The sequence below is a fragment of the Acinonyx jubatus genome, chromosome E2, assembly GCF_027475565.1.
Source record: "Acinonyx jubatus isolate Ajub_Pintada_27869175 chromosome E2, VMU_Ajub_asm_v1.0, whole genome shotgun sequence".
Taxonomy (NCBI): domain Eukaryota; kingdom Metazoa; phylum Chordata; class Mammalia; order Carnivora; family Felidae; genus Acinonyx; species Acinonyx jubatus.
This window is the reverse complement of record NC_069396.1, coordinates 58,582,538-58,606,830: the sequence shown is the minus strand read 5'-3', so window position 1 is coordinate 58,606,830 and position 24,293 is coordinate 58,582,538. Positions and strand designations below refer to the sequence as shown.

The window sequence follows — 24,293 nt, the reverse complement described above, 5'->3', positions numbered from 1 at the left end:
TGATGGTGTAATAGCAGCCCTGGCGGGGGGGGGGGGGGTGTCCATGAAATAATGTAGTGTCTCACAATCAATGGCATGTCAATTTTGGTGAAATCCATTAGTGTTCCCACCCTACGTTCACCCATTTCTTTGCATTCCCAGGTCAGTAAGTTCTGAATGCTAACAGAGTTCCTACATAAGAAGCACTTCACAATCCTGGCTGGCCAGTGCGTGGCTGTACGCGCTCGCGGTTATCATCACTTGCACAGTCGGTGGGTTGTCCACTTCTTTGCTTTGTAGGGGAATTAGATCAAACTCCCGAGGGAAAGAATAGCTTTCCATGACTTCGTGGTGAGCTGTGGGTGGTCAGCGCCAGCTTCCGCCCTCGCTATGCTGTTCGGCCTGCGTTAAGTGACTTAACCTCTCTGATCCTCAGCTGGTTTTTGTTTCCCTAAGCCTGCGGACTGTGGCCCTCCCCTGAGGAGGCGGAGTCCCGCCCCCATATCTCTGGCTCCGCCCCCCACCCTGAGTCCCGGCCCCGTCGGGCGGAGGTCGGTCTGAGCACCGACCCCTGCACCTACCCCTGAGCATCGACCCCGCAGGCGTCCCCGGGACTGGTTCTTCCAGGACGCAGGCGCAGCGGCGCGGTGCCTTCTGGGAGTTGTAGTTCGCGGGAAGCGGCGCGCGGGATGTAGCTGTGCCGGTGCGCAAGCGCAGTCCGCTCGGGCCTGGCGCTCTGGCCCACCCGCGGAGGTCGCCGTGGTCACCTGTGAGGCCTGCTCGTCCGCTCCACCGTGGGACCTGGGGTTACTGGGGTCCGCCTCGGCCGGGTAGGGCCGGAGACTGAGGAGAACCTGACCCGAACCCACCGAGCTCGCGGGGAGCCTCCGAGGCCTTCGAAGGCGGTGCCGGGAGTCGAGGACACTGGTGCGTGGTTTGCGCGAGCGCGAGTGGGTGTGCGCGCGGGTGTCCGTGTCGCTCTGTCGCTGTGTGTTCGTGACTCCAGCGCTGTGTGTATGCGAATCCCGCCCCGCCTGTGCACTTGCTTTTGCACGTGTGTCACTACTGAACTTTGTGCCAATGCAGGTGTGTGGCCTTGTGCGTGTCCCTGTGCATGTGAGTCCCGCCCCGCATGTCCCTGCGTTTGCCCGTGCGCGACTCCACAACTTTGTGCGCATGCAGCTGTGCGTGACTCTCCGTGTGAGTCCGTCCCCTCATGCAACGTATTTGTACCCGTGTGCCTAGGCAGGTGTGAGCCGTGCGTGTGAGTCCGGCCCTTGTGTGTTTGCATGTGGGTGACTACATCAGTTTGTGCCCTTGTGAGTATGTAACTGTGCGTGTGACTCTGCATGTGAGTACGTCCCCCATGTCACCGTGTGTCTGCACGTGACTGAGCCTGCCGGCTGTGCCTGTACAGGGGCCGCAGCACGCGTAATAGACTGTGTGTCTGCATTTGGAGACCTGTGCCCATGGGTAAATTTAGGCACATGTGGAATGTGTTCTCCTAGGTGTGAAGTGTGTGATTCTACGTGTGTCTCGGTGTGCACCTGAATGCAGCGTTTCGATGGGTGTGTCTGCCATCCCGGAGCTGGCCATTCTGTGTGCCTGAACATGACTGTGCATGTGGAGGTCTATGCAGGCGTCACGGGATGTGTTTAGGAGACACTGGGCAACCTTGGGGTCACTGCGTTTCTGCACGTGGGGGAGACCCAGCACACATGACTTTGGGCACGTGTGATGCTCTGCCCACTTACGACATGCACTTATGACTGTGCATGTGTCTGCGGTGACAACGCCTCAGCCCCAGAATCTTCCTTCATGGTTCCCATTTCTTTCTCTCACAGATGTGGTCTGGACCCACTGATGCATGGTGGCCAGAGCAGGGGCCACAACGTGAGTGACACACACAGGATCTGATGCTCTGAAGACCACAAGGTGGGTACCACGGCCCTGTGTGGAGGCCTGTCTGGGCCTGACAGCCGCCTGTGGAGACGGTTCTGGAACTGGGCCAGGGCTAGCCCGGCTCCCACCAGCCAAGTTCTCGCCGCTGCATACAGACCCTGCTTCATGTGACCCTCACCACTGCCATCCGTAATCCCACCTGCCGGCTGCCTCAGTTGTTCTCCACCCCTCCCCCACTGCCCTGCCCCTCTGCTTTTCCTCTGTCACCCCAGCCATGGTCCTGCTCGGGACCCTCGCCCCTGCTGCTCTCACAGCCCAGATCACTCACTCCTTCATTTCTGGATCTAGTCTCTCTTCTCCACGGGGCCTCGCCTCAGGGGATGAAGGTTCCAGGCAAATGGAACAGCCAGTCAGACTCAGCTCCTGAGTGAGGAGCATGCCTGGAATGTTTGAGGAGCAGCAGGGAGGCCTATATTGGAGAGTATGAGCCTGGGGCAGGCAAGGGTGTCGGAGAGGATAAGCCCCGTAGCCAGGTGGCCCAGGCGTGGGCTCTAGCTTTGCCAGTTCTGGGAGCTTTACTGAGGAGCAGGTGAGCTAGTTCGTGGCAAGAGCTTAAAGAAGGCTTGGGGCGCCTGGGTGGCTCAGTCGGTTGGGCGGCCGACTTCGGCTCAGGTCACAATCTCACGGTCCGTGAGTTCGAGCCCCGTGTCGGGCTCTCGGCTGATGGCTCAGAGCCTGGAGCCTGCTTCCGATTCTGTGTCTCCCTCTCTCTCTGGGAGCCCTCTCTCTGTGTCTCCCTCTCTCTCTGGAGTCTGCTTCCGATTCTGTGTCTCCCTCTCTCTCTCTCCCCTCCCCCGTTCATGCTCTTTCTCTCTCTGTCTCAAAAATAAATAAACGTTAAAAAAAATTTTTTTTTAAAGAAGAAGGCTGGGCATACGGCTCTGTGCTCAGCGGAGGCTGGTTGTTACCGCTGTAACAGTACTCCCGAGTCGGTGTCAGAGGGGCCAAGACCAGCACCTCTCAGACGGTCCCATGCCCACGAATCACGTGGGGCTCCCATAAAAAGCAGATTTTGAGTCGCTAGGCCTGCAGAGGGGCCTAAGCTCTGAGTCTGTCACCGGCAGTGCCGCTGGGCCCCAGGGCCAGGGTGTAGCAATGAACCTTTGCCACGTGTTCATAATCCCTAAAACGTAGATGGCTGTGTTTGCCTGTTTTTCAGCCTAAATAACATCCTACCTGATACAGCCTTTGCATCTTAACTGTTTGCCAACACTGTATTTGAGGTTCTGAGCCGTTGGGCAGCTGGCAGCCACTCATGTTTATGCCGTGTGATACTCCGCTGTATGAATATACCCCTGTTCGTTCCCTTGTTAATGGACAGTTGGACTGTTTTCTAGCATTTGGCTGTTACACACAATCTTGGACGGGCTTCCTGGTACACGTGTGCACGTTTCTCTTGCTTACGTTCCAGAAAATGTAATTACTGGGGGACTGGGGACATGTGTCTCCAGCTTTCCTAGAAAATGCCAGTGGTTTTTCCAGTGCACGCTCCTACCGGCAGTATATTATGCATAGAGTTTGGGAGCTAGCTGTTCCTTTGTGTACGATTTTTCTCCAGAAAAGAAAAAACCCTCAGCTCAGAGACCCGTGACAAAGTACTGCAGACTGGGTGTCTTCAACAGAAATTCATTTCCTCATAGTTCTGGAGGCTGGGAGTCTAGGATTAGGGCATCAGCCTGGCCTGGGTTCTGGTGAGAACCGTCTTCCTGGCTTTCAAATAATCTCCTCCTCACTCTGTCCCCACATGGTGGAGAGAGGGAGCTCTGGTCTCTTCCTCTTATGAGGACACCAATCCCATGGTGGAGGCGGGCATTTAACCTCATTATCTCCCAAAGGCCCAACCTCCAGACATTATCACATTAGGGCTCTGATCTATGAATTTGGAGGGGACATGATTTGGTCCAGAGCACCAAGTTGCAAGGCTATATTTAAGAGCTGTCAGGTTCATGTTTTTGCAAAGATCTTTTAAAATTGTTTGCAGGGGCGCCTGGGTGGCTCAGGGGGTTAAGCCTCGGACTCTTGATTTCAGTTCAGGTCATGATCTCACAGTTCGTGAGTTCAAGCCCCATGTCAGGCTCTGTGCTGACCATTTGGAGCCTGCTTGGGATTCTCTCTTTCTCTCTCTGCCCCTCCTGCTTGCGCTCTCTCTCAAAATAAATAAACTTAAAAAAAAATTTTTTTTTAATACAATTGCTTTCAGTTAAGTCTGTGATCTTCAGTCAGGGGACACTTGGAAATGTCCAGAGACATTTCTGGTGGTCACAACTTGGGGCAGTGCTACTGGCATCCAGTGGGTAGAGGCCAGGGATGCTGCTAAGTACCCTCCAGTGCACAGCAGTGTGGAGGCTGAGACCCTGCACTAAGCCTTGTCCAACCCAAGTTGGTTTTTCTCCTCTTTTCCCTCAGATCCAGAGACAAAGGTGTGAAAACAAGGCAGTGACTCAGAAAGCAGCGATGGAAGGACTCTCGAGCGTGGCCACCCCCCAGGGCCCCGAGGTGGGGGAATCCCGGGAACAAGAGGGTCGGTTCAAGGGCCGGCAGGAGAACCAGAAAAGCTGTCTGAAGCAAGAGGCCACGGCCCCCGGGGAAGAGCCCGCCAGGGACGGTGTGCAGGAGCGGGGCGAGCTCGGCGGGGTGCCGGGAACCGGCCGGAGTCCTCCCCTGCCCCAAGCCGGCGGCCGGCCACCGAGGCGCGGCGCACCCAGGAAGAACCCGAAGCAGAAGAGGGCGGGCTCCGGCGAGGAGGAGCGAGGAGGGGGCGGCCCCCGGAAGCCGTGGACGTGCGGGGACTGCGGCAAGGCCTTCAGCTACTGCTCGGCCTTCACCCTGCACCAGAGAACCCACACCGGCGAGAGGCCGTTCGCGTGCGCCGACTGCGGCAAGGCCTTCAGCCAGAGCGTCCACCTGACGCTCCACCGGCGCACGCACACGGGCGAGCGGCCGTACGCCTGCCCCGAGTGCGGCAAGGCCTTCAGCCAGGGCTCCTACCTGGCGTCGCACTGGCGCACGCACACGGGCGAGCGGCCGCACCGCTGCGCCGACTGCGGCAAGGCCTTCGCGCGCCCCACGCACCTGGCGCAGCACCGGCGCGTGCACACGGGCGAGCGGCCGTACGCGTGCGGCCAGTGCGCCAAGGCCTTCCGCAACCGCTCGTCCCTGCTGGAGCACCAGCGCGTGCACACGGGCGAGAAGCCGTACGCGTGCGCGCGCTGCCAGAAGGCCTTCCGCTTCTCCTCGGCGCTCATCCGCCACCGGCGCACGCACACGGCCGAGCGGCCGTACGCCTGCGGCCAGTGCGCCAAGGCCTTCACGCAGCTCGCGCACCTGGCGCAGCACCGGCGCGTGCACACGGGCGAGAAGCCGTACGCGTGCCCCGAGTGCGGCGCGCCCTTCAGCCAGAGCGCCTCGCTGGCCGAGCACCGGCGCATTCACACGGGCGAGAAGCCATACGCGTGCGCGCAGTGCGGCAAGGCCTTCACGCAGGTGTCGCACCTGGCGCAGCACCGCCGCGTGCACACGGGTGAGCGGCCGTACGCGTGCGCCGACTGCGGCCGCGCCTTCAGCAACCGCTCACACCTGGCACAGCACCGCCTCGTGCATACGGGCGCGCGGCCCTACCGGTGCCCGGAGTGCGGGGCGGCCTTCGGGCACGTGTCGTCCCTTATCGAGCACCAGAAGATCCACACGGGCGAGAAGCCCTACCGCTGCGGGGACTGCGGCAAGGCCTTCAGCCAGGGCTCGTCGCTGACGCTGCACCGGCGCACGCACACGGGCGAGCGGCCCTACGCGTGCCCCGAGTGCGGCAAGGCCTTCAGCAACCGCTCCTACCTGATCCAGCACCACATCGTGCACACGGGCGAGAAGCCCTACGAGTGCGGCGGCTGCGGCAAGGCCTTCAGCTTCTCCTCCGCGCTCATTCGGCACCAGCGGACGCACGCCGACGGGAGGCCCTGTCCGCGCGCCCGCTGCGGCCACCCCGCCACCTCGCTGCCGCACCCGACGGGGCCCCCGGGCTCCCCCCGGGAGGAGGAGCCAGGCGGCGGCAGCGACCCCACACAGAGTGCCACAGACCGGCAGAAGGACGAGCTGATGCCTAACGGGGACCTCTGACCCGGCACCGCGCCCGGCACTGTTCCACCCCGCTTCCGACCGCTCGGCACCAAGGGGAGGCACCTTCTCCTCCCCGACTCGTCCGTGAGAAAACCGAGGCTCAGGGAGGCCCGGGGACTTGCCCAAGGTCACACAGGGAGGAGGTCACAGGGCCGGGACTGGACTCCGCATCTGCCGGACTGCCCCTCCCCCCAACACACACATTCTGCCTCCTGGTTCGGAACTATAAATGCGACCCACGAAAGTAGACCCAAAGAAGTGTCTGTGCGTCTCTAGCTAGCCTTTGAATGGTCGAAGATTTGATGATCACGTAGGCATTTGTTCAATAAATTTAATTGGATAAAAGGTTCGGCTCCTTTCAAGTTGGCATATTGACTAAGGAAGCGGGGTCTGAAGAAGTGTGGATCCCTAGGACTGAAACAGTGGTTCCAAAATTAGAACGAGCCAGAGACATCCAGAGAAGGAAAAGCTCTAGAAGAGACTTGCCTCTCCCCTGACCTGCAAAGGGTGAGTTTCAGAGTGCACCCCAGCCTTTTTTAGGATGAGGAAACACTTTCCCCTACTCCAGCCTTGTGCCCCCCACCCACCCACAATCAAAATCCTGACTTTAATGGTTGTGTCCGTTAGCTGTTGCTGTGTAACGAAGCATCCAGACCTCAGTTGTCCATCTAATATATTTCCCATGGTGGGGGTTTCTGTTGGCCTGGACTAGGCCCAGTTGATCTTGGCTAGATTCAGTGGCGCATCTGTGGTCAGCTGAGGGTTGGATGGGGGTGGCTGTTCAGGACGGCTCAGCTGGGCCATCTCTGCTGCCTTCCTCAAGACTCTAAGGGTGTGCACTCAGGACAGTAGCAGGGATTTGGAGAGAGTGGGCACACAAGCACAGTTTCAAGCCCCTGATTATGTCAAGTTTGCGTGTAGACCCACTAGCCAAAGCAAGAGTTATAGCCAAGCCCATGGGTAGTATACAACCATGTGGTTAGAAGTGTGAAATGTGAGAATGATTAACGCAGTCACCTATCACCGTGAAATAAGTTATAGTCCTACAGCATGGTCTTTACGAAATTTTGTTATGGACAACATTTGTTTGGTCCACAGTTAACAAAGTGAAAAAAAATCTTAGCCCTGTCCTCCTCCATCCCCCCCTACCTACCAAGTTCCCCTCCCTAGAGGCAACCATTCTTGAGTTTCTTGGTATCTTTCCAACATAATCTATGCATATATAGCAAATAATATGGGTATTTGCTTATATGTATAAACATGCTATAAAGACGTACAGTATACCTTTCTACACAGATAGTAGCATACAGCCCACAGCTTCTGTCCTTTTATTTATTTTATATTTGGAAGCACCGGATGTTATCATTTCACAAAGTTTGGGTGTAAGATTTCTTAGGTAGAGAATCATGTATGTTTGTTTTGATCTCACTGATTTGTTCAGGTCCAGGAAAAAAAAATGACAAAAATATTTTTCAGTTACGAATGCCTTTTTTACAAGGTTGACCAACAAACGGTCCTGTGTCATGGAACAACATAACTGAACATAACATATCATAACAACATAACATAACCCCCCTCTGCATAAAAAGGAACCCCCTACATAAAGAATTTTTATGAGATTTTTTGCAGTTGTACAAAATGTACAATATATCCCCACATGCCCATCCACTTTGACTGCCTTAAAAAACAGAAAGAATTTTGGGGTGCCTGGGTGGCTCAGTCGGTTAAATGTGCAACTCTTGATTTTGCCTCAGGGCATGATCTCACAGTTCATCAGTTCGAGCCCCACATAGGGCTCTGTGATGACCGTGCAGAGCCTGCTTGGGATTCTCTCCCTCTGTTTCCCTTTCTGTTCCTCCCTCTCTCTCAAAACCAGAAAAGAAAAGAAACAATTTTAATAGAATAGGAATGCAATACCTAAAAGTGCTTTCATAACAAAATTTACCATATTTTATGATATATATTTGTTTTTAAAATAATTCATGAAAATGCCTATTTTTTTTTCCTGGTCTATTTTAAAGTAAATTACCGACAGGATCTCACTGCTAAATACCTTAGGCTGCATCTCTTAACAACAACAAAAGTACCTTCTATACAACCACAGTATCATTCACACCCAGTGAAACATTAATTTCTTGATATCATCCAGTGTCCAGTCCATATTCAGATTTCCTTGGGCCCTGAAAAAGTGATGTAAATTATCAGAAAATAACGCCAAGCCCTGAAAATACCTCAAACATAAATGATCTTTAATGTGTATAACTAAGGAGAGAAATTAAAACAGCCACACGGACGTGTAAAGAGACATCTGTCTCCCTGCCCACCAGCTTCCTCAGCTCTTAGTCCTAGCAAGGAAGCTGGTGAGGGGCCTCGGAGGAGATGCGTGCCTTTCCTTTCGCCCTGGCGTTACCTGCACAGGCCTTGGCACGCAGTAGGTCCTCAGGGAATCTCATGTGAATAAATAAATGAGTGACAAATCCCTGACCTGCCCTGCAGGGTCAAGACTTACGGTGTTTGCGCTTCCTCTGTGCTGCAGACATCACTCAGGCCCCAGCATAGAGTAGGTACTCATGAAGGACTGGGTGACTAGTTGTACATCCCAGTATCAGCCCTGGCATCATTCAGGGTCAGAGGCCACACATTCGGTGCCCCCCTGTCTCCCAGGCATTAGCCAGCTCAAGCACCAGCACACAGTGGGTCTTCGGGAGATCTAAATTAATAGGCCAGGTAAATTAATGAATAAGTAAACATCCTCAGCACCAGTCCTGGATCAGAGAACATGCATACTGGTTCCTTCCTGTGACCCCAACTTTGCCTAGCCCAAGCCTTAGCACACAGTAGGTCCTTAAGAAGCTCCAGATAGCTGAATAGTTATACATCGCAGCATCAGGCCAGGAGTTATTCACGGTCAGGAGGGACGACACAGTCGGTTCATGGCTATGCCCCAGACATCTCCTACCTCAGGCCTCAGCGCACAGTAGGTCCTCAGGAAATACTGAGTGACTGAATGAATGGTTGACCATGTCCAGCTGCAACCCTAGAGCCATTCAGGGTCTTGCATGGACTGCACGGTCTGGCTCCTCCTTCTGACCTTCGCCCAGCCCAGGCGCTAGGCACACAGTAGGCCCTCAGGCAGTGCTGCGTGAAGGGATGAATGTGAAATGGGAGCCCAGTTTACAGACATAAGCCTGAGTTCAGTCACCCCAAAGACCGAGGGAAACTGGTCCTCCGCAACGCCAAGGCTGCGGATGCCCCGGCTCTGCGGGGGGAGAGGGGGGAGGGTGCGGGCGAGGTGTGGGCGGGGTCGGCGTCCCGCCTTTGAGCCCTTCCGCCAAGACTTCAACGAGAGCCGGCTAGGTGCAGTGCGCAGGCGCCGGGCGTAACGCCGCGAGCTGGCCCCGCCCGCGGGCGGTTGGTGGGCTGTGCTGCGGGGCCGACGCAGGAGGGTGGACGCAGGAGCGACGAGAGTCGCAGCCGGGAGGACGGGAGCGTCCGCGGTCCCTCCTGTTGCAGTGAGAGTGGCGCGCGCGAGCGGTGCCCTGAGTCCACAGCCGTGAAGGAGCTGAGTCCCGGGAGGGGGAGCTGCCGAAAATACCTGTTCAGAGCTTTCGGAATTACTGGTAAGAAGAGGGAAAGGAGTTGGCATTCGGGAACACGGCAGCGCAGTCAGGCAGCCAGCCAGCCCCAAGCCGCTCCCACGGCTCCCGCAAGCCACGGGCGTGCCAGTGTTTGCCTTAGCGGTTTAGATTTGCCATAGTTGCCAACTTACCTGACATCCTCCGTCCCCCACTATGTTCCCCGGATACTGTATGCAGATGCTACCCTGGGACCAGCGTGTCCTGTTCCAGGGGAGAACCCAGCAGCTTCAAGCGCATGGGGGAGGGGGTCGGAAGGGGTCGGGGTCCCACAGGCTGGCGTGCAGGGAATTCCCGAGAAATGCAGGCTGAACTCTGCAGCCCCCCTCCCCCACTCAACCTTCCCAGGACTCAGTTCCTCCAGGGAGACCCGGCAGAGGAGGTGGACAGAGCAGAACCTCAATTAACCATCAGTTAACCTGTAATTGTCAGGTGGTGATACAGGCGCTGAAGACCAGGAGAATCACCTGCGGAGGTAAGTGTTATTTGGGGACGGTGGGGGAAGATGTGGGAGCCGAGCACTGCAGGTGAGGGAGCCACGTGAGCGTCTGGGGGAAGAGCATTACAGGCAGAGGTCCATTCCACAGTCCGTGCCAAGGTCCCGAGGCAGGCACGTGGCAGGCATGTGATGGGCTTGTTCAAACAGCAAAGGCCGCGCGCATGGAATGGAGGGGGCGAGCGCCAGCCCTTACTGCAGGGATGGATGGCCACTGTGAGGACTTTGGCTTTTACCTGCTGAAGTGGGTGGATTGTGAATGGTCTTAATTGTGGTGTCATGGGATGTATCTGGCTGTCGAATGGAGAAGAGACCATCAGGGGTGCGAGTCGATATTTCTGTCATCAATGAAATGTGGTTCCTGGCACGTGATAGAACCCAAATGAAGGGCCATTGCTTTTGTGGTTTATATTATCATGACGGTTTGCAATATCCCACAAATTTAAGGCACGTGGGACAGTCTGAGCGGATCTCAACCCACAGCCTCCACAGCAGCCCCCCCCCCCCCCCCCCCGTTCGGGACATCTGGCACGGTCCCCACAGGCATCTCCGGTTTCTACCTTTGTCCTGCTGCAGTCCATTATGCTCTGCCCACTCCTAGGACAGCTAGTTCCTGCCTCCAGCTGCCGTTCTCTCCCTTATTTCAAGATTCCAGTTCCTGTGGCAGGGAAGGGCTGGGAGGTGAGGGTGTGAGGAGAATCTATCTGGTGTCCCCCACTTTGCCACGTAGAACAGGGTGGTGGTGGTAGCCATCCTCCCAGCCGAGTGGAGAAAAAGAAGGTCACCCCTGCAAGGGAGTGGAACCCTGAGGTCAGTGGAGAGGAAAGGTCCCAGTGATATTTTTAGGCCCCGGGAACCAGCTATAAATTGAGCCAAATTCATTCCAGGCTTTGGTGTAACAGGAGTCAGTAATTGATCATTAACAAACTTAAGCTCCTTTGAATCAGCTGCTGTTACTTGCAACTGATAAATCGTAATGAATGTAACAGCTGAGGCTTGTGTCTGTTTGAAGGGAGGATTGTTGCTTGTTTTTTGATGCAGTCAGCTGGAGGGAACTATGGGGAGACAGAATCCCATACTTCTACCTGCCCAGATTTTTTTTGGCAAACCTGGAGAGGCCATTGGAAATCCTATCAAAACGACACGAAGGGTCTAAATACACACACGTGTGCACACACACACAAATTTAAAAAGAGCAGGATGGAAATACCAACCACTGATAGACAAAGTAAAATTCAAGCCTCGGGATTAAATTGGTTTAAAGACAATCATTTTATATTTCACAAAGGATTCAGAATCAGGTTTAAACTAATGTTTATTGCATGGCTACTATTGCCCGGCATTGTGCTTGGTGGTGTACGTATACCCTTTAATTGGCAAAGACATAACAGTGCTGTACCTCATATGCATCAAATTACATAGTGACTGAATACATAAAGCAAAGTTTATACAAAATATATTGACAAACATAGTCATACTAACAGATTTTCACATAACCTTATTGGTTTTTGACAGATAAGGTGAGGCAAAATTAACATATGAACCTACGCAATATCATTGATAAGACTGAATTCATCAACAGACATGTAGAATTCTGAATTCTACAGACTGAAAATACACATTCGTCTTAAATGTCCGTGAAACATGTACAAACACTGGACACGTTGTAGGCCACAGTAAGAGCTTTTAAAAAGCTTTTGAAAGCATATATATTAGAGGCCACATTCTTTGTTCACAGTGCAGTAAATCAGTAAAACTATTTTTAAATAAACCTGATCAGAGTTTCAAAGCACTCTTTATAAACACTACGATATAACATTTAGACAACAACAAACAGGAACACAAATTATCAAATTAAAATGTGGCCAAGGCTATAATCAGAAGTATATTTATTATGAAGTATACTATTTTGGCAAATAATTTTGTAAAAAAAAGATTATAAATGAATTATTCAACATAAAAACAGACAAGGTATAGAAATAAAAAATGAGCCTAATACATATTATTGAAAAACAAATTACAAACTAGAGAAATATGGATATACATAAATTCTAATGCTGGTTCTTTGGAAAAGCAATAGTAAACTGGATAAAACTTTGACAAAACTAATGGGTAAACCCACAAGCAGAAGTTGAAAGGAAGAAAGGAGATAGAACAAAATAAAGAGAAGATTTTCATTTAATTATAGAATGGTATTCATAATCTGAAAAGTTCAATGAAATGGAGAATTTTCTAAGCATAAAAAACACTATAAATCATCAAAATTAATGAAATATAATAAACTGGTAACATGAGAAGAAACTGAGAAAGCTGCCCAAGAATTCAGCTGAAACTCCCTCTCCATACCTCCAGGCCCTGATTGCCTTACTGGTGAATTTCTTCAAAATGTCAAGGAAGTGATACTTAAGTTACAGAAACTATTCTAAAGCTTAGAAGACAATAAAGGTTATGTCCTTCAATGATGTAAGCCTAGCCATGTTACCAAAACTTGACAAAGATAGCACCAATCTTACATGTGAAGATAGAGTGAAGAATCATACATAAAATATCAAGAAATAAGATTCAGTATCTGAAAAGACTAGTGTACCACAACCCTAAGAATACAAAGAGGATTTGATATTAAGAAATCGAACAGATTTCATCAGTCCTAAATTGCACATTTTTTCATCGTCTCTGAAGTCCGGATACATCTTCCAGCTGGTGGCATCTTACAATTAAGAAGCATGTTTTTTCTTTCTCAGTGGTATATAAAGCAATATGTGTTTTACAATCAGTGATGTCTTAAGTTCAATGAAATAATGTAAAACCTCATAACAAAAGGTTAAATACAAAAAAAAAAAGCATCTTGATGGATGTTTAAAAGGCATTTGCTAATATTCAATACTATTCCTGATTTTTAACTATTTCCTTAACAAGAAGCAGGCCATTTATTTCAAAACAATAGCCACCATTATAGTTAAATGTGAAACATCATAGGCATCCCTGTTAAAACCAGGAACAAAAACAGGACACACACTACCAAGACTATGGTCGTTTGTTGTGGAGCTTTTGACCACTCCACAAAGCCCTGAAACAGAAGAAAAAAAAAAGTATAAATATTAGAAATGGAGGGGCCACCATTGTTTCTTGCAGGAAAATGTGATTGCATGATTGGGAATGAAATGATATATCAACTGAAAAGCTGCATTCACAACTGTACAATGAAGTGACCAGATATAACATAAATATACAAAAATAAGTAATACACCTATGCTGTATCAGAGGAAAGATCAGAATACATGTGATGAAAAATTTCAAGATGACGTATACAGTTTCACAGTGTTAAATATCATCTATACACCAGTGACCTCAACTGTGTGTGTGTATGACCCAACCCGTCTCCTAAATTCCTAACTTATAAATCTCACCATCTGCTTGCCATCTCCACTTGGATATCTTTTTTTTTTTTTTTAATATTTATTTCTTCTGGGGAGAGCGCAAGCAGGGGAGAGTCAGAAAGAAGGGGACGGGATCCCAAGCGGGCTCTGTGCTGACAGCAGTGAGCCCACTGTGGGGCTTGAAGTCACAAACTGTGAGATCCTGACCTGAGCCAAAATCAGATGCTCAACCGACTGAGCGACCCAGGTGCCCCTCCACTCAGATATCTAATGGACATCTTAAACTTTACGTATCCCAAATACCCTAATATCCCTCCTCCAACTAAAAAGAAAAATCTCATGCAGTTTTCCCCATATCTCTCCTTCTGGCCCCTCCAGGCCTGTAACTGTGGCCTTCTTGATGCCTCTTTCTTTGTCACCACACACATTCGAGCCATCAACAAATGCTGTTGGCTTTACCTTCAAAATACATCCAGAAGCTGACTGCTTCCACCCTGGTCACAGCCACCATCACTCTTACCTTGATGCTACCCCAACCCCCAATTTCTTCTCCATGGGGCAGCCAGAGTGCTCCTTCCAAAGCTGAAGTCATTCCGTGCATTACTCACTCTTCCCCAGCCACTCTTGTCTCCATGCCTTTGCACTTATGATTTCTTCTTCCTGAAATGCTTTTTCCCCAAGTATCCGTGAGGCTTTCTCTGTCACATCTCCCATCACTCAGTTTTTGTCACTTCCTTAAAAAATGCTTCTCTCATCACTGTGTTCAGAACTGTACACCCCAATACCTTCCCACAGAAAACCACAGAACTACCCTTGCCCAGCTTTTCTTTTGCTCCACGCCCTATAAGGGCAAAGACTTTGGTTTGCTAATGACTGTAGCCCCAGTGCCTGAACAGTGCCGGACACAGAATATGAATTCTGTAAATATCTGTCAAATGAATACATGAATAGAAAGACCTACCATGATGAAGGATGGGAAGACAGAATGGTTAATGGTGACAGTTCTTCTTCAAATTAGTGATGGGTTTAGTACAACCACTATTAAAAATATCAGAGAAGTTTGGGGAATGGATATGACATAATGAGTTATCTAGAAAGCTAGGCAGTGGGGACATGAAAAAAAAAACCTGAAAAAAGAGAAATAGCATATACTATGAAATGTTACAACATATTAGAAATCATTGATGGAATTCACATCTCTAATCCTGGGAAAAGGACTAACTCTTCCTCTAGCCTGCTGTCTCCTGCTGGATGCCATCACATTTCAAAGCTCCCCTTTACATCCTGGAGAAAGAATAAACCACAGAAGCAGCTCCTAAGCCTGGCAGAGCATCAGAAAAACTTGGGTGACTTTTTCAAATAACTGGGCTCCACCCTTGGATTCTGTGATTCAGCAGATCTTGGATAGGCCCAGAGAATACGGGTTTTTATGAAGTTCCTCATAACCCATGCTATAGACTAGGAGGACAACTTGACAAATACATATTATTCAGTGGCGGCGACGACAACCTGATCATTCGTCAGTTGAGGAAATGGTCATGACAGAGCATACTACAGAATATTTGGCTGCTGTAAAAAGTAAATTTAAAAAAAACAGTGGCGCCTGGGTGGCTCAGTTAAGCATCCGACTTCAGCACAGGTCATGATTTCACAGCTCCTGAGTTCGAGCTCCATGTCAGGCTGTGTGCTGACAGCTCAGAGCCTCGAGCCTGCTTCAGATTCTGTGTCTCCCTCTCTCTGTCCCTCCCCCCCTCAAAAATAAATAAACATTAAAAAGTAAAATACAAAAGAACAAAGGACATCAATATGTATCCATATGGAAAGCTATTATATTATGAAAATACCAAATGGTAGGGTAAGCATTTTGCTATAATCTTTTTTGGGTTTTAAGAAATGTATGTGATTTCCTGTAGGATTCTATTTACATCAAGTTTAACCATAGGCAAAACTAATCTATATGAGGCAAAACCGGAAATGTGGTTGCCTCAGGGTGGGGGACAGAGATCAGAAAAGAAGATGAGGGTATCTTCTAAGATAATGGCAGTGCTCATTGGGATGTTACATGGGCATATATATGTGTGCACACTCCCTTATCTGTGCATTTTGTTGGAAATACAACAGTTTTTTAAGCAGAGTACAAAGTTAAGAAAACATAAGTACAGGTCATCTGAAGTGTAAAAATTTTACACAGACACACAAACACACCATACTACTGCTAATAGACCCACCAGTGCCTCACCTGGTTCTCTTTTGTTTCTCTTCCAGCTGCTGTGCATATGGGCTGCTAACTTTCTGGTTTATCGCTTAGGTTTATGATTGCCCCCTTCTTAGAAATGCCCTTTGCTAATGGGATCCACCTCCCTAGAGAATTACACAGGCGGTTACGCTCATCCCCAACAGTCGTGCGCCCAGGGATAGAGTATAACACACTCCCCACTGGCTCAGGGGAGAACAAGGACTGTTGATGCTCCAGAGCTCCTTGTGGGACCAGGCCCAGGCTGGACCCCCAATCAAACCCAGCTTCCCCCTGAGAGCACACTCCCTCAATAAATCCCTTGCACAAAAATCCCAATTCAGTCTCAGCTTTTTTTTTTTTAAACATATTTTAATTTTTTTTTAATGTTTATTTTTGACAGAGCATGAGCGAGAAAGGGAGACACAGAATCCGAAGCAGGCTCCAGGCTCTGAGCTGTCAGCACAGAGCCCGACGCAGGGCTCAAACTCACAGACCGCGAGATCATAACCTGAACCAAAGTTGGACGCCCAACCGACTCAGCTACCCAGGGGCCCCTGTATTTATTTATTTTTTGAGAGGGGGAGAGAGAGAGAGACAGAGTGCAAGCAGGGGAGGAGCAGAGAGAGAGGGAGACACAGAATCCGAAGCAGGCTCCAGGCTCTGAGCTGTCAGCACAGAGCCCGATGTGGGGCTTGAATCCACGAACCATGAGATCATGACCTGAGCCAAAGTTGGACACCTAACCAACTGAGCCACCCAGGTGCCTCCAGTCTCAGCTTCTAAAGGGAAGAATGTCTACTAGGATATATGGCAACTTTTAAAAAACATAAAAACCATTTTGCTGAAGTACAATATGCAAAAAGAAAAGTACACACATTCTAATGGTACAGCCTGATGAATCCTCGGAAGGTGAGTGGCCCATGTCACCAGCTCCCAGAACAAGAAGCACATCATCCTCTGTGCCCCAAAGTCCTCCCCTCTCATACTCCCTCCCTCCTTCACCTAACCCCTCTCAAAGCTAACACTATTTCGACTTCTGATGGTGTAGACAAGTTCTGTCAGTACAGCAACTTTTACCCACTAGGAGTTATTTCTGGGGTTTGGCATTTCTCCCTTAACCTCACACACTTAGATGAGGTTTGCATTTGTGACAAATGCTTGCATTTTACAGGACAGAGTGATGGGACCATTTTCTCCTCCGTACTTTCCTGTGGGGCCACAGAGGGGGATCTTCTGCCCTCTTGGAAATGTCAGGAAAGTAACTCTTCTCCTTCCTTCCCCTCCTTCACTGACTCCCCCTATGAGAGGTGGAGTGACATCTGATTCGTGGGTTGGACACAGGCCCTTATCCCTAGTCTTCCCTTGGGGGAGGACCAAGTCCCAGACAGGTAGAGTACCTTAAAATGGTCAAGAGACATACTGGATTCAAATCCCAGCTCCATCATTTACAAGCTGGGTGACCTAGGGAAAGTTGCTTAACTTCTCTGTGCCTCAGTTTCCCCATATTTAAAACAGGACCATAATAGATCCTATCTCAAGGAACTGTTAAAAGATTATCAAAGGGCGCCTGGGTGGCTCAGTTGGTTAAGCATCTGACTTCAGCTCAGGTCATGATCTCACAGCCCCACGTCAGGCTCTGTGCTGACAGCTCTGAGCCTGGAGCATCTTCAGATTCTGTGTCTCCCTTTCTCTCTGCCCCTCCCCCGCTCAAGCTCTGTCTTGCTCTCTCAAAAATGAATAAATGTTAAAAAATAAAAGATTATCAAATTGAGAAAGCTTCATGGGGAGGGCTGTGGAGCCTGGCTACTGTTATTATTATTAATGGTCTGTGGTCCCACAGGAGGGAGACTGTGTCCATGCAGGACCCACAGCCTGCCAATGAGCGATGCCCCCCAGCATAATGCTCCATCAGTGCAGGTAAATGGGTCACGGCTCGGTGAATGAATGAATGAACAAACGAATGAATGTTATTGCAGAGGCCTCTAGGCACCTCCCCTGCCCTTACAGTGCCCTCTGAGAGTTTCCTTCTCTTAAGCGAGAGGGGCCATTCTAACTACCTCACAGGGCTTGGGACTTGATAGCAAGAGATAGTGAAGGTTGGTGAATAAATGAATTAATGAGAAGCACTAAGAATCAAGTCAGGCTCACAACGCAACGAGGTGAATCCTCACCCATTTTGTTTCCTGCCTGGAGGTTCCTGACTGCTCCCACACCTATCCCTCCACCTCATCCAACCCCCTTCCTTCCACATGGGCTACCAGCGAGACTTCTGTGTATCCGCAAGTCCCTTGAATGGCTCCCCGCTGCCTGTAAGGCTCACCCAACCCCCGTGGCATGGAACCTGGCAGCAAGAGGGCTCCTGTTAAAACCTAAGCTGGAACAGTTCCCTCCTCTGTCCAGAGCTCTCCTATAGCTCTCGCTGCACTCAGAGTAAAAACCAAATATAATTCTTACCATGGTCGACAGACACTACATCATCCATCACCTCTAGGACCTTGTCTCCTCCTACTCTCCCACTCTTCTCCGGCCAACTGACCCCTACTGCTGTTCCGCACACGTGCCGGGCACACTCCTACACCAGGGCCTTTGCACTTGCTGTGCCCCTCGGCCTAGAACCTCTTCCCAATGGACACCTGCCAGTCTCACTCTCCCACCTCCTTCATGCCTTTACTCCGGTATCTCTCTCTCAGGACTTCCCTGGACACCTTTCCTAAAATGGCAACTCCTACCCCACTCCATACTCTTGAACCCCCTTCCTGCCTTATTTTTCTCGGTAGCACTTATTACCACCCAGCACGATTTGTAATTTAGCCACTCATTTTGCTTATTGTCTGTCTACCTCAGTGACTGTAAGTCCAATGAAGGGAGGTGCCATTTCTATCCGATCCACTGTTGTGCCTCAGTGTCTTGAACACTGCCTGGCACATAGTGTGTGCTCAAGAAACAGTTGTGGAATGAATGAATGATCTCATTCCAGGCAGATTTTCACCCACATCCCCCACTGCTCTCCCCTCAAGTCCAATACCACCACCCCCCCCCCCCCCCCCGCCCAACTATGCCATGCTACATCATGCCTCTGTGCCTTTGCAAATGCTGTTCCCTCTGCCTGGTCGGAGGAAAATATGTTTCCTTCCCTGCTCTATAAATTCTTACCCCTAAAACCCGAGGTCTGTTGTTTCCCTATCTCCAGAATATTCTAGACTAAGCCTCTAGGCCCACATCGTTAACTACTTCTTTTGAGCCTTCCACTGTAGCCAGTACTTGTTTCTGCACTTTCATGGTTTCCTCCCTCCCCCCAGTGTGAGTCCGTAAATTGCTTTCCTGGCTTAAACCAATCTCAGTTGGATTTCTGACAGATGATTGGGAGATGGGACCCTCGTGTTCCTGAGAGTGGTTGTATGATTTTCCTAATGCATAAAATAAATGAATAAATAAAAGAACCACTGTTAATATTTAACATATTGATGTCTTATGTTCCCCAAAGAAAACATTAGGTGTTTCAATGAAGGAACGTGCTTGATAACTCTGCTTGGTTTCACGCGTATTATTGGGATTAAAACCCAGGGAGTGGTTAGTGGATGGACGGGTATACGGACGGAGGGATGGCTGAGTGGGTCGGCGAGTGGACAAGCGGATGGACAGAGATGAACAGACGGATGGGTAGGCATGTGGGTGGCTGAACAGTAACCAAATCCTGACCACAGCCAGTGGATGGATACAATGGGTCCGTGAATCAATGGATGGGCGGGTGGCTGGACAGGTGGGAATGTGATAGGAGGATCAGTGAGTGGATGGATAAGTGGACAGACAGATGAGGCAGGTGAATGGACGGGCGGATGGAGGCATGGGTGGGATGGGCAGATGCATGAGCGGGCAAATGAAAGGTTGGGTGGGTGAATGAGGGGCAGATGAATGAACGGTTACTTTGAGTTTATGAGTGAAGGTTTTGGGGTATGTGTGCATGGAGCTACACATCACCTGGAGACCCTCCGTGCCATGTCTGACTACCACAGGGATATGTCCTGTTTCCAGGGGGAGGCTTCTCGGGGCTCACATTCCCCAAACAGACTTTCGGGAGGCGGAGGAATTCTGAGGCAAGGAACGGACAACCCACCGAGATCTGCAGGGCGGGGGTTTGCGAAAGAGGAAGGAACCGGCCAACATACCTGCGAGTCCTCTGACCCGTCATCTACGTCCGCCGAGGTCCACTCCTGGGCCAGCCCAGTCTCTTGAGAGGACAGACCTGAGGGAAGGAGAAAGGAGCCAGGAGTGAGTGACCAGGCTGGCTGGGGTGGGCTCTGTTTGCTCGCCCCACCTGGCGTCCTGTCCCTTTTCTCCTGATTTCCCACGGCACGTGGCGCATGCGCACACATTCTGGCCCACGTGGTTCAGGTAGGGCAGAGAGAACAGGAGACCTGAATTCCGGTCCTATTTCTGTAATTACCTGGAAGATTTCAAGCGGGTCACCTGATGTGATCTGCCACCGGAACCTCTGTTCCTGCACCTGTCAAATGGGTAAAACGGTCCCTTCTCTCCAGGCCTCCAGCAAAACCCAGTGAGGTTTAATCCACGGAATGAAACCAGGATGAAGCAGGCTTCCCCAGCTGCCAGCCGCTGGTGGAGCAAACTCCCCACATGAGGACATCAACGTCCTTCTCACTCCTTAGCTGGTGAGAAATGGGGGTCAGGCCAAAGATCGGCATTTTCCAGTCTTCCTGCACCCAGGCCCTGCTAGGAGCCCCCAACCCCCTCCCCACTACCAGGACGGACACCCACAGCATCCACGCCTCTGCCCGGCGGCTGTTCCTCCCCTCTGGGAGAAGGGAGGACCCTGCCCCAGTAGAAGGTCCAGTCCCCGTTCTGCTGCGGGGCTGCCTTTCGGGGTTCCGCGTCTCAGCAAATGGCACCAGCTCTTGTCCAGCAGTTTGAGCCCAAACCCCAGGCATTATCCTTGGTGTCTCTCTAGTCCACCCCTCCTCACCTCCATCAGCAAGAACTCACGTTCTCCCTCTGGTCACCATAACCTCCTGGAACACAGCAAGCTTGTCACCACGGAGGGTCATTGCATGTGTGGCCCTGGCTGCTTCTTTCAAAACTTGTTTGTTGTCGGTTTCTCCACTAAAATCTGAGCTCTACTGCGGCCATCTTGTTTGCCGCTAGATCCTGGCACACAGTGGGTGCTTGTGGTAGATTTTCGTCCCCAAGGGCCTTCAACTTGTTCGTTGACCCCCACATCCACACCCCTGGGCGGTCCCCTCCCTCAGTGATGCTGAACTTGACCGAGTAGCTTATTTGGAGCAACGGCCCCTAAGCAGGTGGGTTGCCAGCACAGCTTAAAAAACTGCTTGTGAATGGAGGCCCTTCCCTCTCTCGCCCACAATCAAGAGAAAACTCTCCTGACACTGACCCCAAGCTGGCCCGGGCGACTCTCGTGAGAACCAGCCCGGGCTGGCCTGCGGGAAACAAGCGGCCTAAAGTCAGCACCATCAAGCCAGCCAGACGCGCGGGGTCGACCAGCTGCCTCGCCAGCTCGCTGTGGCCGCAGGTGCAGATGCAGGCTGGGGAAGCCAGCCAGGGGTCCCCTCAGCCCACATCATCCTGCTGACCTGCAGAAGCATGAGCGGAGAAATGACTGTTGCCTTAAGCCACTGAGTTTTGGGGCGACTCGCTCCACAGCAAAAGCTGACGGACACAAGGTCCACAAACATTTGTTGAATAAATGTTAACGAATGTTGTGTCTTCCCCACCCCACCGCCAACCTCCCATGGGACCCCCGCCCCTCACCTTTCTCGTCACCATCACAGCCGGTGGCCCCGACCTCCACAGCCACCCAGTCTTTGGTGGGGGTGGCGTGCTTCTCCCAGGCCCTGCTCTCCCGAGGCAGCAGCGTCTTGGCCCTCTCGGGCTCCAGCAACCCCCGGATCTGCTCAGGCCTGAGGCTCTGCATCTTCCCGGGAGGCGGGGCGAGTTCGTCTTTCTCCTCCGGTTCCCGTTGGGTTCCCGGGCACAGGACTCAGAACCTGAGGACCGACAAACATTTAGTCATTCAGCAAACACAGTGTCACCTGTGTGCCAGGCACTATTTCTAGGTGCCAGAGACAGCGCAGTGATGGAAGCAAAGCCCACTGCTCTTGTGGGGCTCACATTCCAGCAGGGGTGGGGGTGGGGAGAGCCAGACAGCGCACCACACGATGGTACGTGCTCCAGAGACCAATGAAGCAAGAAAGGGAATAGAAGTTTCAAGGTGGGGGGCAGAGCGTGGTGCCTAAGTGGCCCAGGGGGTTAAGCCTCTGACCCTTGATTTCAGCTCAGGTCATGATCTCAAAGTTCCTGAGATCGAGCCCCATGTAGGGCTCTGCGCTGACATCTCGGAGCCAGCTTGGGATTCTCTCTCTCCCTCTGTCTGTCCCTTCCCTGTGCATGTGTGCTCACTCTCTCTCTCTCTCTCTCTCTCTCAAAATAAATAAACATTTAAAAATAAAATACTCCTTAAGATTCCTATTGTGTATACTTTGTCAACCCAAAATTCAGAAGGTTGTTTGCAAGAAGCCGCCTGAACTACGTGGTGTAACCCTTTGAGACTCTAGTGCTGGTTTACGTTCTTATTCTAGGAAACTGCATGTGTCATCAACCTTGTGTTATATTAACCTACTGAATGCCCTCGTGAATAGTAATTTTCTTTTTATGTTTTATTTATTTTTGAGACAGAGAGAGACAGAGCACAAGCAGGCGGAGGGGCAGAGAGAGAAGGAGACACAGAATCAGAAGCAGACTCTGGGCTCTGAGCTGTCAGCACAGAGCCTGACGCGGGGCTCAAACCCACAAATCGTGAGATCATGACCTGAGCCGAAGTTGGACGTTCAACCAACTGAGCCACCCAGGCGCTCCAAATAGTAATTAAAAATAAAAAAATAAGTTATCTTGGTGTGGAGGGAAAAAAAAGCCTTTCAAAGCATTTTCTTCTTTGATCAGGTTTATACAAATAAAACTTGTTACATCAAATTTTAAAACCACAGGGAATACAGTCTAGATTCAAAGAGATATTAGCATCTCCACAATCAAATGCATATGGGAACCATGTTTGGAGTCAGAATCAAAGACACCTGGTGTGAAAAAAATTTTTTTTAAGACAAGAAAATGGATTATGGACTGGGAGGTCAAGGCATTCTCATTGCTTCCATTAGGTGTGGACACGGCCTTATGGACAGTTAAGAAAATGTCCATCTTAATTTTTTAGAGATGTTTTTGTAATATGTCAGAGTAGGGGCGCCTGGGTGGCGCAGTCGGTTAAGCGTCCGACTTCAGCCAGGTCACGATCTCGCGGTCCGGGAGTTCGAGCCCCGCGTCGGACTCTGGGCTGATGGCTCAGAGCCTGGAGCCTGTTTCCGATTCTGTGTCTCCCTCTCTCTCTGCCCCTCCCCCGTTCATGCTCTGTCTCTCTCTGTCCCAAAAATAAATAAAAACAAACAAACAAACAAAAAAAACGTTGGAAAAAAATATGTCAGAGTAAACTGACATGATGGCTGAGATTTGCTCTAAAATACTTCTAAGGGGCGCCTGGCTGGCTCAGTGGGTAGAGCATCTGACTCTCAATCTCAGGGTCATGAGTTCAAGCCTCACGTTGCGCATTGGGTGTGGAGTCTACTTAAAAGTTGGGATGGGAAGGGAGGGGAGGGGAAGGGAGGGGAAGGGAAGGGGAAGGGAAGAAGGGAAGAAGGGGAAGGGAAGAAGGGAAGGGAAGGGAAGAAGGGAAGCGAAGGGAAGGGAAGGGAAGCGAAGGGAAGCGAAGGGAAGCGAAGGGAAGGGAAGGGAAGGGATGGGATGATAAGGTACTTCCGCAGTGAAGTCAAAAGAAGTAGACAACAGGGGGTCAGAACAAACAAATGATGATTTCTCAACCTGGAAAGTGGAAGATGGTGGCTCTCAGACCATCCTTGTACCCGTGAGTAGATGTGAAATGTTTTCATAACAGAAACCAACATATGCTTGTGGATACGCAGACTATGTCCTTCGCTTCAACGTCACTAATCATCACGTAGGTCTTCCTTACGGACAGGGGTGACTCCCAGACCCTCGAAACCCAAATTCAAATGCATTTCCCCAGACACCTGTGCCCTCTCCCCCACCTCCTGCACATCCTGCCTCCTGGGTCCCCTACTCTTGACCAGGGCTCCACCATGAATCTTCCCCGCCACTGTCCACAAGCATCACTGTCCACTTGCCTCCTCACCCGCACATCCGAAGGACCGCTAAGCCCACCTGCTCTTGTCTTACGGAATGCTTCCCCTGCTCTGCTCTAGGCCCGTCCAGTCCACTCCACCACTGACCCCACCAATCCTGTTCCCTAACCCCTCTCCCCAGTCCATCCCATCAGCTGCACGCACCTCAAGATCCACTCTGGTCACACGGGTGGAGGCAGGTCACCACATTCCCTACACTTTCCCTCCTTCAGGACAGTCCGGGAGGTGGTCTCAGACATACCTGAATAGCACTGAACC

The 24,293-nt window shown here is 50.9% G+C and overlaps 2 protein-coding genes and 1 long non-coding RNA gene across 9 annotated transcripts in view; 2 read left to right on the top strand and 1 right to left on the bottom strand.

The window, feature by feature from the left end:
* The first annotated feature begins 533 nt into the window (after positions 1-533).
* ZNF835 (zinc finger protein 835) lies at positions 534-17,402 on the top strand. 6 transcript variants are annotated; one of them, XM_053210646.1, is made up of 6 exons: positions 534-906; positions 1,824-1,914; positions 4,348-6,558; positions 9,565-9,671; positions 10,035-10,161; positions 16,196-17,387. In XM_053210646.1, exon 3 carries the CDS (start codon positions 4,396-4,398, stop codon positions 6,049-6,051), a length of 1,656 nt encoding a protein of 551 aa, XP_053066621.1. In that variant the 5' UTR covers positions 534-906; positions 1,824-1,914; positions 4,348-4,395; the 3' UTR covers positions 6,052-6,558; positions 9,565-9,671; positions 10,035-10,161; positions 16,196-17,387. The 6 variants fall into 6 exon arrangements, with proteins under 6 accessions (XP_053066621.1, XP_053066618.1, XP_053066620.1 ...); XM_053210643.1 differs by having other exon boundaries at positions 10,119-10,161; positions 16,196-17,385; XM_053210645.1 differs by having other exon boundaries at positions 4,348-9,671; positions 16,196-17,402.
* SMIM17 (small integral membrane protein 17) overlaps positions 11,480-24,293 on the bottom strand; it is a 28,492-nt gene continuing 15,678 nt past the window's right edge. The window contains exons 3-5 of one of the 2 annotated variants that reach the window (XM_027037519.2): positions 21,580-21,815; positions 19,962-20,038; positions 11,480-13,249 (exon numbers count right to left, since the gene is read on the bottom strand). In XM_027037519.2, the coding sequence (XP_026893320.1) occupies positions 13,139-13,249; positions 19,962-20,038; positions 21,580-21,742 (351 nt within the window). In that variant the 5' untranslated portion in view covers positions 21,743-21,815 and the 3' untranslated portion in view covers positions 11,480-13,138. Of the gene's footprint in view, positions 13,250-19,565; positions 20,039-21,579; positions 21,816-24,293 lie in introns of those variants that run through there. The other variant, XM_053210704.1, reaches the window with a different exon arrangement.
* Positions 17,422-22,790, top strand: LOC113593368 (uncharacterized). The gene is made up of 3 exons (XR_003413476.2): positions 17,422-18,253; positions 18,287-20,064; positions 20,334-22,790. It is a non-coding gene; the product is annotated as an uncharacterized LOC113593368 (long non-coding RNA).

What these genes read in the sequence shown, in the direction of transcription:
- ZNF835 (XM_053210645.1), top strand. Translation starts at nt 4,396, where the DNA reads ATGGAAGGACTCTCGAGCGTGGCCACCCCCCAGGGCCCCGAGGTGGGG.